Raw genomic sequence first — 12,667 nt, forward strand, 5'->3', positions numbered from 1 at the left:
GCAGGTTCGGCCCACCCCGGCTGAATGAACGCACATGACAAGGTGGTGAGTGCGGCTCTATTTCCAATAAACCTTGATCAACAAAACCAGTCTGCAGGCCCATATGTCACAGTTTGCCAATCTGTGCTTCAGAAGACATCTTTTCCCGTGGCCACAGCTGGGGAGCAGGCGGGAGGCCTGCCAGGCCCACAAGGCCCCAAGCATGGATGAGATGAGGTCTTCCTGCACTGGGGACCTCAGGGGGCTGGGGCTGGGGGCGGGGCAGGGGGCTGGGGAGGGAAGCCCAGAGAAGCTGAAAGTTGTGGAAAACAAATGTGCCAAGCACAGAAGCTCGAACCAGCCACTTCTAGGGTAGGGTGGGGAGCTGGTCAAGGTTCTCGTATTTATCATTTCAACTTCTCAGTGTCGAAAATCTTGTCATCTGCAAAACAAAACACCTCTTGCTCAACATGCTCCTGGCCTCGTGCCCCAGAGAGAGGCCCGGGATCATCTGGCATTTCACGAACAAGAAGCCAGGGCCCAAATTTCTGGAAATGCCTCCTGGGCAGAGCGTGCAGGTTTGTTTCTCTGTCTCTAGCAAGAGATCAACGTAGCCCTCAGTTTCAGGGGAATCTCAGCCTCTTGTGGCGTGGCAAGCAGCCAACGTCACCCCAGCGCGGAGCTGCCCATCTCCTCCCGATGCAGCAGTCCCTCGCGGCAGGAACCACAGAGGCCCGTGGCCAGTTCTGCCCTAGGGAATCCCGGGCTGTCTGGGTCCGGCCTGGGTAGCCAAGGCGAGCTGCAGGGGGCTCCCCAGAAGAACCCCACTTTGCCCGGCCAGTCCCTGCCTGGCCCCCGGGGACAAATTGAAACAAGAGGCTAAGTGTGCCCTGGGCCTGGCATGGGAAGTCGGCTCAGGACAGGTCTGGCTTGATGGGAAGCAGGCTTGGGAAAGGTCTGGGTTGACAAGACGAAGCTAAAGCAGACTAGGCCCAAGCAGATGAGACTCTCGGGACCAGGCGTGATTGATTGCCAGTGACGTGGAATTTAGGAAAGATACTCAAAGTGAATCCTGCAATGCCCATTGCTCTCCTTGAGAGGGGAGGTGGGAAGACTGAGGCCCAGTGGGGTTGCTGCCTTAGTGCCTGGAGCTCCTGGCAGGGAGGGGAGGCCAGTCCTGGGAGTGGCCCTGTGCTGAGCTGGAGAGGCCAGGTCCCATCTAAAAGACCAGGGGAGACCGGCCAGAATGTAGACCCAGTGATGCCAGATCATCCAATTTTTCCAAAGAAAGCCCCAAATTCAGATGTGAATGTGAAATTTCCAGATTTTTAAACGTTGTCTCAAAAAATTTTTTTAGGAGCGCCTGGGTGGCTCAGTGGGTTAAGCTCATGATCTCATGATCTCAGGGTCCTGGGATCAAGACCCATCTCGGGATCTCTGCTCAGTGGGGAATCTGCTTCTCCCTCTGCTTTTGCCCCTGCTTATGCGCGTGTTCCTCTCTCTCTCTCTCAAATAAATTAGTAAATAAATAATCTTTTAAAAACTTGTTTTTAATTCTGTGCAATCCAACCAATGCATGCGGTCGTGTTCAGCCTATAATTTACTACCTCATGTGTGTTTTTGGTCTATAAAAAAATGTCCCAGGCACCATGGGAGGACAAGGTAATAGTAGAACATCACAGTTCATCTGTCTGTACCTTTTGATTGTATTACCTCTTTGCAAAATGATTTTTAAGTTTTGAAGTTCCAAAATTCAGAGAAGGTCCCTGACCCACTTCTCAGAGGTTCAGGGGAGGGTGATATGTTCATGTTGTCTGCTTGTAGCTGCCTCAGGTGGAGCTCAGAAGTAGGGAGCCAAAACCTGTAGTAGGTGGGGAGGAGAGAGAGGCAGAGGGCAGCCGCAGAGAAGATGCTCAGCGGCAGAAGCCGGCACCGGTGGTGTGCAGGGTCCCGGGCTCCGCTCACACCTGGCACCCACAAGCTGGGAAACATGTGCAGGTCAGGTGACCCCTCCAGGCCTCAGCTTCCCATCAGCCTGCGTGTGTCACTTCCTCAGGGAATCCCCTCGCCTGTCCCCCCGATAGATTCCGTCTCCCCATCATATGCTCACACAGAACTGCCCCCCCCCGGGACTTCCTTTATAGCACTCGTGCAGTCAAAATTAATTAATCATGACATCAGTTGTGGCCAAATCTTGTCCTTCTGGAAAGAATCTAAGCTTCATGAGGACCCAGACTGATAAATTCCAGGCACCCTGCTCAACCTCTGACACATAGTAGGTGCTCAATAAATTATCCCTTAAAAGGAACGAGTGAATGAACGAGTGAGTGATTTCGTAGAAATAAGTCTTTCCAGAGCAAGAAGTGACTCTGGGTAGGCTCATCTACCCAGAAATCTCCACTGCCACTAGCATTTTGTTTACAAATATAGGGGGCGGATGAAATCCTGGGAAGGGGGCAGTATGTGTACCTAGGTTGAGAACTCTGAGCTATGCAGTGTGAAATCACCTGAGTGCAGCCTGAGCAAAGGGAGAAGTGGGAAGGAATGACGTCATGCTTTCAACCTCACCCCGTCCCTGATATACCCCACCTCCCACTCCTTCCGACACACTTCTCTGCCCCTGTGGCTGGTTCCAGACCTTGGGAGCCAGAGGGAGGGTGTATCATTTCTCCTTTGAACTGGCCCAAGATTCCGTGCCTGACAAAGTGGCTTCCAGTGCATGCTTCACAATGTGGGGGAGCCAAGGACCTTTCTAATGCTGTCCTACCCCTGGATGGGGCATTCTGGAGGTCCCCATGGAGATCTGGCTACTGCAGGGAGCCTAGGACAGGCCGTGGGCTCTCAATTCAGATGCTCCACGCATATGCAAGTGAGTTGGTGAGCAATGCTTGACCCCAGAACCCCATGGGTCAGGGGCTCCCAGCTGCCTTGCTCCAGGTAGGGGGAGGGGGGGGCAGGCACCTGGTTTACTGTAGGCCTTGCACCCAGGGGTCCTCCACCAGCTCTTGGGCATCTGGGGCCCAGGGACAGCTCCCGGGAGCCAGCCTCACTCCTCACCCCCCTCGCCAGGCTCTCCTTCTCCTGGGCACTGCCACTTTAGCTCTGGGCGCTGGGCCAGGCCTCACTTGCATTGCAGCCCAGATGGTTCACCACGGCCTCTTCCCAGAACTGCCCGCTGCCTGGGTGTCTGTTCCTGAGTGCGGGCGCGGGCACAGAGGCTGCTGCAGGGCCAGTGGAGGCAAGTCCCACCCCAGCCCCAGACGGAGCAGGGTTTGTTGGTTTGGGGTCAAGAGAGACAGTGGGCTGGAGGCTAACTGCCCCGCTCTCTGCCCCCAACTCAGAACTTGGAACAGCTGTGGATTCCTCGCAGAGCTGTGGGAAGAAACTTCCCTCCCCACAAGAGGCACCCCACACCCTTCAGACCCTCTGCGACCTCCTAAAGTCTCCCCCACTGACCCACCACCGTCCCACGGACCCTCTGTAGGGGGGGGAAGAATGGGCCCCCTGGGGCAGGGGTTGGAGCTCTGGCCCAGCCCAAGCCCCGGAGGGAACAGGAATCTGAAAAGGCAGGGTGGGTGAGTGGGCGGGTGGGTTGGCGAAGTGTTTTCTTTCCCCTCCCTCGGCACTTTTTCTGGGAAATGCCAGAGGCCAGCTGGGCCTGGAATGTCAGGCTTGAAAGAACTCCTCCTGGCTCCAGCCCTGAGAGCCGCAAACCTTTTCAGTAGCGCTGTTGCCCCTCCCAGCAGGAACACATGCCACAGGCCATTGTCTTGGGTTCCCTGGCCTGCCTCTGGGGATTGTCAGAGGCAGCGGGGAGAGAGAGAGCAGGGTCCACCTGTGGTGAGATTCCCTGGACCTTTCCCCCTTACACCGGAAGGCCCCGGCTGCCCTAACCCTCCTCCAGCAAGGACCACAGGGGCTGCGCTAGGCAGGGAACAAGATGCATCAGGCCACAGCAGGGGACCTGGCTTCCTAGAGGTCTGATGAGACAGGCCCCCCACATCCTCTTCAAATTAGGTGGAAAAGTGGCAGTGGGGGGCGGGGAGGCAAGAAGAGGAGAAGCCTTACTGCCTTGCGGCCCTCTTAAGTACCGGCGCTAGACTAGAAGCTGCAGAGGGAAGGAACCAGATTCTTTCCCATCCCCAGGCCTAGTCAACTAACCTGTGCACCGTCAATGTGGAATAAGCAAGACAAAGCCACAGGGTAGGCCAACCCAGGTTGCCCTCTTGTGCCACAGGAAACCCACCGGTCAAAGACAGAGAGAGGCCGAGGGCCTGGTGTTGAGCAAGCCTGTGGTCTGAGGCCAGTCTCCTAACCCATGCCTCTGAACAATGGCAACCTTACAGCCCGCCCCCAGGCTGGCCAGAAGACAAGGAGAGCGTCTAGGCCAGTAGGGGACCTTGTGTTCGCCAGGCCGGGACATCACTTCCCACGACCACCCCACAGGCGCCAGAGTTCCCATCTACGAGGTTTGGGGAAGAACTCATCGTCGGTCACTCACCATGAGTAAGTGGGGCCCTACAGGCAGCTGAAACCACTGTGTACTTCCCCTCTCTCTTGAGTGAATCTGTATTATCTTTATGACCAAGCACCTTTGCCTGGAAATGGGATCCTGACTTCATAGAAATTCTGCAAAGGAAGAGATTAGAAGGCAGGAGTCTCCTAAATCCCAAAGCCAGGAAGACAGCGGGTGGGGCAGAGGGGCCAGACTGTGGATGAGCTCTTCTCCAGGGAGCCCCCAGCAGGCCGGGTGGGCAGGGGGAGGGAAGACAACAAGGCCGCGGGATGGCTCTGCTTCGGGTATCTCTCTTGCCTGGAAGAGGGTCTCCTGGGGTGTGCCCTTGTACTGGCCCAGTGCCTCCTTTCCCACTTTTCCAGCAAAGTTGGAGTCCTCACTCTAACTTTAAATTAATGGGCTTATTAGTCCCCACCGAAGGCACGTGGGACTTCCAGATGCTTCCAGAAGCTTCCAGATGCTCCCAAGTCCTGCAGGAAGAAACCAAAAGCGACTCTAGAAATAAGCAGTCAGTGGCATCTGAAAATGATGGAAAACAGGAATCAAAACAATCTCTTAAAGATTCATGGAGGGGGTGGAGCACCTGGGTGGCTCAGTGGGTTAAGCCTCTGCCTTCGGCTTGGGTCATGGTCTCAGGGTGCTGGGATGGAGCCCCGCATTGGGCTCTCTGCTCGGCAGTGAACCTGCTTCCTCCTCTCTCTCTGCCTGCCTCTCTGCCTAATTGTGATCTCTCTCTCTCTCTGTGTCAAATAAATAAAATCTTTAAAAAAAAAAAAAAAAAAAGGATTCATGGAGGGGTGCCTGGGTTGCCTGGTTGGTTAAGCATCGAACTCTTGGTTTTGGCTCAGGTCATACTATAGAGCCCTGGATGGGGCCCTGTGCTCAGTGGGGAGTCTGATTGAGATTCTCTCTCCCTCTGCTCTTCTGTCCTCTAAAATAATAAATAAATAAATCTTAAAAAAAAAAAAAAAAGATTCATCGAGCACTTTCAATGTACCAAGTTTGAGAAAACCGACCACAGTCTGGTTCTTCAAGGTTCTCACTCATTCTCACTCACAGGGCATGTTGGTCAATGTGAAAAGAACTCCCCTGGAAGTTTGGACTGAGTCTCTGCCAAGTCTTAAAGGAAAAGTAGAAACCAGCCAAAGTGTAGAAGGCAGTTCCACCCGGAAGGAAATGAACATGCAAAGATCCAGGCCTGGGGAACATTCTGGAGACAGCCTAGGGATCCATGAGAGGTCAGTGGGGTGGTGGCCACTGATGGTGGCCTTAGACACACACTGGCTGAGTCTGGATCATCCCAAGGCATTGGAAACCTGGAGATATTAGAAAGCTGAAGGGAAACTTGGTAGTTGGCTAATCCGTTTGAAGACAAGTGGCTTCATGGAATGTGTCTTACACAGGAGATAACACAGCTCTCCAAAACAGAAAGACATTCCTGGCCACACCCATCCCCCAGCAGCCTGGGCTGCCGCCATGCCTCCTCTGTCCAGACACCCCAGTGCTTTAAAAAAAAGTAGCCAACGTGCACTGAGCATTTTACATGTTCAAGGTACCATTCTAAGCATTTGCACACATTAGCTCATTTAGTCCTTACAACAACCAGGTGAGGTAGCTACTATTATCAGCCCATTTTACAAATCAGGAAACTGAGGCATGCCTGGGGAAGTAAATTACCAGAAGTCATACAGCTACTGGCTAGTGGAGTCTAGACAGGAGTTCAGTCTCCAGAATCAGTATGTAAGGAGGGCATAGCCCCCACAACCACCGCTTGCCCCCACAGCCCCTTTCAGCCCTTCCCCCACTCCCAGCTTGCCGGCAGACATGCAGCCTTTGCTGTGAGTCCTCCGCAGAGCACAGGCTCATTTGGGGACCATGTTCTTGCTTCAGAGGCATGAGTGCCTCCAACTAGACTGGAATTCCCAGAGTTCCAGAGCTGTTTCCTTCTCCTTATCTTTCCCCCTCCAACATCCCCTCCCTACAAATGAACTCTTAGAGTATCCTAGGGTCATCGTCGTCATCGTCACAATCTCCCCTCCCCCCCCCCCCCCCCCTCCCCGCAGGGGCGGGGCGGGGGGGGGGGGGGGGGGTGTCTCTTGCCTCGCCTGTCTCCTTGCAGGATTCACCCAGTGCTTCTGTCTGCCCAGCACTTTGCTCCGTGCCTGGCAACGGCAGGCACTCAATGAAGGTTTGTGGACTGGATGAATGAACCTGACTTGTGTCAGAGCATTATAATTTACAAAGCACTTTCTCATCCCATTAACTCGAGGGCTCTTTCTTATGAGTCTTCTTGTCCTCCACGGGCTCAGGACAGAAGTGTATGGTCATGGCGCAGCCTCCTCTGGTCCTTCTCCTGGACAAGAGAAAGAACAGACTCCTGATTCGGGAGAGGGGGATCCATTTCATTAGCCCGCAAGCATCTTGAGGGCAAAGACCTGGTCTTATTCATCATTATATATCAATACGTAGCATAATGCCTGGTACACAGAGCCCAGTATTTGAGAAATGCTTGAACAAATCCATTTCCCTCTCTGTGGAAGTGACTAAAAATAACAAGAAGGGTTCGTCCTTACTCCGGCGCCTAACAGAAGCTGAGGAAGAAGGAGACCCTATCCCTCCCTCCCGTTTCTAGCACACTCCCGCCTGCACAATCTCTTCTAGCTCTGTGATCTCAGCTCTCCGATGGGAAGAGGCTACTGTGATTATTTTACACATGGCAAACGGAGTCCCAGAGAGAGAGCTAAGTGTCCTGCCCAAATCTCACGGAGTCCGGACAGGCGAGGGAAGGAGGCGATGGACAGGCCCCCTCCCAGAGAGCCAAAGGAGCCAGGCCTCCGTGGGCTAGACTCCCGCGATGCCTGTTGTCAGCCTCTCTCCCTTCCTTTCCATCTCATTTTCTTCATCAGGGTGGCATCTGGCAAGAGGGCACAGCCCAAAGCCTCCGGCATCCCGTGTACCGAGAGGTGACGATTTCAGTGGAATTTAATCTGGTCCTCAGGGGTCTGTCCCCACTGCCTGCTTGGGGACCGATTGCAAAACTTCCCAGCCTTCATCAGGCTGGCCGTGGTTAGCCCAAGCCACCCACATCCATGCCGGCCGGACCCAGAGCAAATCCATCATTCACGCCGCGCACCTCCTCACCGCCCCCCAACCCCCGGCCCAGACCCCCACACTCGAGGTAGGGAGGGCGGGGCACATTCTTGGCGGCTCTGGGCCATCCGGAAGTGGGCTGAACTGAAAAGCTGTTTTCTGGAAATCCTCGGCTGCTGGACCTTGAAGCCCAGGTCTCATTCCAGCTGCGAGGAGAACTCTCCTGGGTCCCCCGGGAGGTCCCCCCGCCCCAGAGCCAGCCCCGGAGCCAGCCTCCCCACCGCCCCCTCCAGTTTCCATTCCCCCGCCTGGGAGGAGCAGCTCCGAACTCCGCTCCCCAGGAGACCCCGGGGCGCCCTCTAGCGGACGCGGGGCGCGGGGTGGGGCGGGTGCTTGCCCCGGGGCCAGTCCCGCCCGGAGGGAGCACCTGGCCAGACCCACACCGCACCCCCGAAAGTTTGGAGACCCAGACGTGTGAGAGCGGTTCTTGTCTGCGGGTCTCTGGTTTTCCGGCGGCGGGAGGCGGCACTCCTGTCCGCGTCGCCAAAGAACCTGGCAGTGGGCCGAGGGGCTGAAGCCGGACAGCCGCCACGCAGGCTGCGTCCCCTCCATCCCCGGGACTCCCGGCTGCGCTTCGGGGATATGACCCCGGGCCCCCACCCCCACCCCCGCTCCAGCTCCCGGGTCCGGCCCCAGTGTCGCCGACCGGCTTCGGAGTGTCCCCACTTCCCTCGCGGCAGGCCCGGCCCTCCTGGGGCCGCGACCGGGACCTCGGGCGGGCTCGGGTGGGGGCGAGGGGGTGTCCCCGCGAGGTCTGAGAAAAAGGGAAGGGGAGCCGGGAGCCTCTCCCGCCCGGCCTCCTGGAACTGCCCGCGCGCTCCCGGAGCGGGGGCCCCCGCCTCTGCCAGAAACCGGCCTTCTTAGAAGGGAGGGGGAAAGTGTGAATGAGAAGTTGGGGGCGGAGCGCGCGGGGGGAGGGGCCGCTGCCAGGAACGCGCCGCCGGGGCTGGCGCCGCGCCCGCCGGCCGCCGGGGCCGCCTCGCGCCGCGCTTTGTCTGTGCGCGCGTCTCAGCCGGTCCTGGTCCCGCTCGCGGCCCGCCCTCGGCCGCCCGCGGCCCCTCCTTCGCCCTCCGCGCAGCCTTTCATTGCTGCGAGTAGTGACTAAACATTACAAGAAGGCCGGCCGCGCAGTTCCAGGAATCGGGGGGGCGGGGCGCGGCGGCCGCGTATATACCCGCGAGCGCGGCCTCGGCGGCGGCTCCGACTCGCACTCCCGCGCCGCCGCCGCCGCCTGCGCCGCCGCTCCCGCCCAGCTCCCGCCGCGGCCCCTCGCCTCGTCCCCGCCGGCCGGCCCGGGGACGCGCAGGGGGCAGGGCGGGCGCCCCAGCAAAGCCCGAAGGACGCGCGCGCGAGGCCCTTTGTGGACTTCACGGCCGCCAACATCTGGGCGCAGCGCGGGCCACCGCTGGCCGCCGCGCCGCCGCCGCCTCGCCTTGGGGACCGTAGGAGGCGCAGCCCGGAGGCCGGAGACTTCGTTTTGGGACGAGGTAGGAAGGAGGGGCGCGGCGTGGAGCGGGGCGGGAGCGGGGGTTCGCGGTGGGGGGGGGGACCAGCTAGTCTCGGGAGCTTTTCCCGGTTTCCCCTCCCCTTCCCTGGTCATTCCCGGCAGGGAGGGGACGAGGTAGGGGCCAGAGCGGATGGAAGCCGGAGATCCCAGGTTCCCGGAAGACCCAGGCTGGGCCCTCGGGCTTCTCCTGTCCCCTCCCCACCCTACCCCCCCAACGCCTCAGATTTCTCTCTCCGACCCCGCCGCCCGGGGCCACCGGACTGAGCGGCGCCCAGAGCGTCCCGGGGGCCCTTCTCCCGCTCCCCTCCACGGCCATGCTCCCGGAGACCCAACTTCCGCGCCCGAGTTTCCCACTCGGCGTTCTCCTAGTGCGCGCCGGGGAGGGGGCTGCGTGGGGCACCCCGCCGGCGGGGGCGGGGGCGGGGGGCTGGGGCTAGGCGGGCTCCGCGGGGTGCCCGGGTGGGAGGAAGGGCTCAGGAGGGAGGCCCTCCGGGCCGGGGGTGCCCCGGCCGCTCGGCGGAGGCTGGGGAGCCGGGGCGGACAGGGCGCGCTGGAGGGTTCCGGGCACTCACGCGGCGCGCCCCTTCCTCCCCACAGCCCCCCGGGATGCGGTAGCGGCCGCTGTGCGGAGGCCGCCGAGCAGCTGCAGCCGCCGCCGCGCAGATCCACGCTGGCTCCGTGCGCCATGGTCACCCACAGCAAGTTTCCCGCCGCCGGGATGAGCCGCCCCCTGGACACCAGCCTGCGCCTCAAGACCTTCAGCTCCAAGAGCGAGTACCAGCTGGTGGTGAACGCAGTCCGCAAGCTGCAGGAGAGCGGCTTCTACTGGAGCGCCGTGACGGGCGGCGAGGCGAACCTGCTGCTCAGCGCCGAGCCCGCCGGCACCTTCCTCATCCGCGACAGCTCGGACCAGCGCCACTTCTTCACGCTCAGCGTCAAGACCCAGTCGGGGACCAAGAACCTGCGCATCCAGTGCGAGGGGGGCAGCTTCTCGCTGCAGAGCGACCCCCGGAGCACGCAGCCGGTGCCCCGCTTCGACTGCGTGCTCAAGCTGGTGCATCACTACATGCCGCCCCCCGGCGCCCCCTCCTTCCCCTCGCCACCGACCGAGCCCTCCTCCGAGGTGCCAGAGCAGCCGCCATCCCAGCCGCTCCCTGGGAATCCCCCCAGGAGAGCCTATTACATCTACTCGGGGGGCGAGAAGATCCCCCTGGTGTTGAGCCGGCCCCTCTCCTCCAACGTGGCCACTCTCCAGCATCTCTGTCGGAAGACCGTCAATGGCCACCTGGACTCCTATGAGAAAGTCACCCAGCTGCCTGGGCCCATTCGGGAATTCCTGGACCAGTACGATGCCCCGCTTTAAAGAGCAAAGGACAGGGGTCGGGGCGAGGAGCCTGGGTCCCTTCTCCTCCGTGGCACATGGCACAAGCACAAGAATCCGGCCAGGAGAGCCCTGCAGCTCTGGGCCAGCCAGCGGAGGGGCGGACTGGCCCCTCCCTTCGGCCCTCCCCCCTGCAGAATGGGGCAGGCGGGACCTGGAATGTGTTTGAGGGAAGGGGGAGTGCCACCTGAGCGCCCCGCCCCCACTCCAGCTACTCCGGAGGAGCCCGCTGGCCCGATGGGGACCGCGACGGCAGCCGTGGATTCTCTTCTCAGCTCTTCGCTTCCTCGACTCCCCCTGCATTTCCAAACAGGGGACACTGCGGGAGTGTTGAACTAGTGAGAACTGCCGGGGAGTCTTCAAACTTTCCAACGGAACTTGTTTGCTCTTTGATTTGGTTTAAAAGGTAGCTTTAAACCCGAGCAGGTCTCTGGCCTGGAAAAGGGTGCGCGAGAGGGCGCCCAGGGCCCCAGGGCTGCAGGCTGGCCATGGCGTTGGCCGCTCCCACTGCCCACCCCCAGGTGAGGAGGGCGACTGCATGCCCCTCCCATGGCTTTGGGCGATGAGGGCAAGCGGTGACCTGAAGGGGTCCGTTCTGTCCCCGTCTCTGGGACAGCCACCAGAAACAGGTCGCAGAGTCCATCTAGTTAGTGCCCGGGACCCCAGGGCCCTTCCCCCGTTTTAAGGGGGAAGTGGCACTGGGAGGGGAAGGGGTGGGCAGGTCAATGACTCTTCCCCACCCCTGCTCTATCGTCTGGCACCTGGGGCAGGTCGAAGATGGAGATGAGCCATCTTTGACCCCAGATTCCGGACAGAGAAGATGAGGGATTCTAGTTTGTGCCTCCTGACTGTCTGGCTAGGAGATTTGCCTTAAATGCTCCCTGTCCCATGGATAGGGACTGGCACACAAGAAGCCACACACTCAGCCAATCCCGACAGAGGCCAAGGGATCCTCGGGGCCGGCCGCTCGGCGTGGGGGGAGGGGTGGGCGGAGGTGGAAGGGGGGGTGAGGAATCCACGCCTTCCAGCCCCCACACTGGAAGAATGCGAGCCCATTCGGTAGTGGCCAGCCACAGGTGCCTCCCGGTGCCCGGGCTCTGGCAGGGCAGAGCCACCAGGTCCCACGGCCCTCCTCCCCTGGGGGAAGGGCACAGGCAGGAAGTCACGGAGAGACTGGGGCCCCCCGCCACCCCCGCCGCTCCAGCTCTGTAATAGCACTGATCAGTGAAAATTTTAACAGGAATGTAGCAGCGATGGAATTAACCTGGAACTGTTCTTTTTGGGGAAAAATGAAACAAACACAAAGTTTTCTGTGTCAGGTGTTGGGCTGGCTGGGGCAGCTGTGTGTTGGGGTGTTTGGTTTAGGTTTTTTTTTTCTTTTTCCTGGTCTTTTTGTTTGTTTGTTTTAATAATGTTTACAATCTGCCTCAATCACTCTGTCTTTTATAAAGATCCCACCTCCAGCCCTCTCCCCTCCCCCACCCAGGCCTTCGAGGCTGTTAGGAGATGCTTGAAGAACTCAACAAGATACCAGTGGAAGTCAAACTTTGCACATATTTATATTTATACTCAAAAAAGAAACATTTCAGTAATTTATAATAAAGAGCACTATTTTTTAATGAAAACCGACTGAAGCCTTTTCCTCCCGGCCCCTTTCCTGCCTTGGTTTCTCTCCCCAACTCCCCCACCCCGCCTCCCAGGGGTGGGGTGGGGGGAGCCGCAGAGGTGAAGGCTCCCCCTGGCTGTCCGGGGCGCCTCCTTGCCGTGGAGACAGCTCGGCTTCACTACGTCACTGACAAGCCGAAGCAGCCACCCCGGCTTTACCGAGAGGGGTAATTCCTGCCAGTCTGATTCAGATCTGACCAGAATATGCAAAGCAAGTTCGAAGGAAGCCCTTCAAAGGGTTTGCAGGGAGTAAGCTGAGCTGTGGTCAAAGCTTTTAGAGACGCCAGGCTATTAGAGGCGCTCTGCTGCTTGGCAAGGAGGTGTTCCGAGAAAGCCCAGACTCCCAGGGTCCTGGCGGTGACCTGTGACCTCAGCACAGCCCGGTTCATGGGAGGTGGGGGGAAGGGTGATCCCCAGGGGCACTGCCTCCCAGTGCCTCCAGCTTCCCTCCATTCCTGGGACACCCCTC

At 59.2% G+C, this 12,667-nt stretch overlaps 1 protein-coding gene across 1 annotated transcript; it reads left to right on the forward strand.

The window, feature by feature from the left end:
- Positions 1-8,919: 8,919 nt before the first annotated feature.
- On the forward strand, positions 8,920-12,158 carry SOCS3 (suppressor of cytokine signaling 3). The gene is made up of 2 exons (XM_059379080.1): positions 8,920-9,132; positions 9,750-12,158. The coding sequence occupies exon 2, from the start codon at positions 9,838-9,840 to the stop codon at positions 10,513-10,515; it is 678 nt and encodes a 225-aa protein (XP_059235063.1). The 5' UTR covers positions 8,920-9,132; positions 9,750-9,837; the 3' UTR covers positions 10,516-12,158.
- The last annotated feature ends 509 nt before the right edge of the window (positions 12,159-12,667 follow it).

Source organism: Mustela nigripes, chromosome 16 (assembly GCF_022355385.1).
Source record: "Mustela nigripes isolate SB6536 chromosome 16, MUSNIG.SB6536, whole genome shotgun sequence".
Classification (NCBI taxonomy): Eukaryota; Metazoa; Chordata; class Mammalia; order Carnivora; family Mustelidae; genus Mustela; species Mustela nigripes.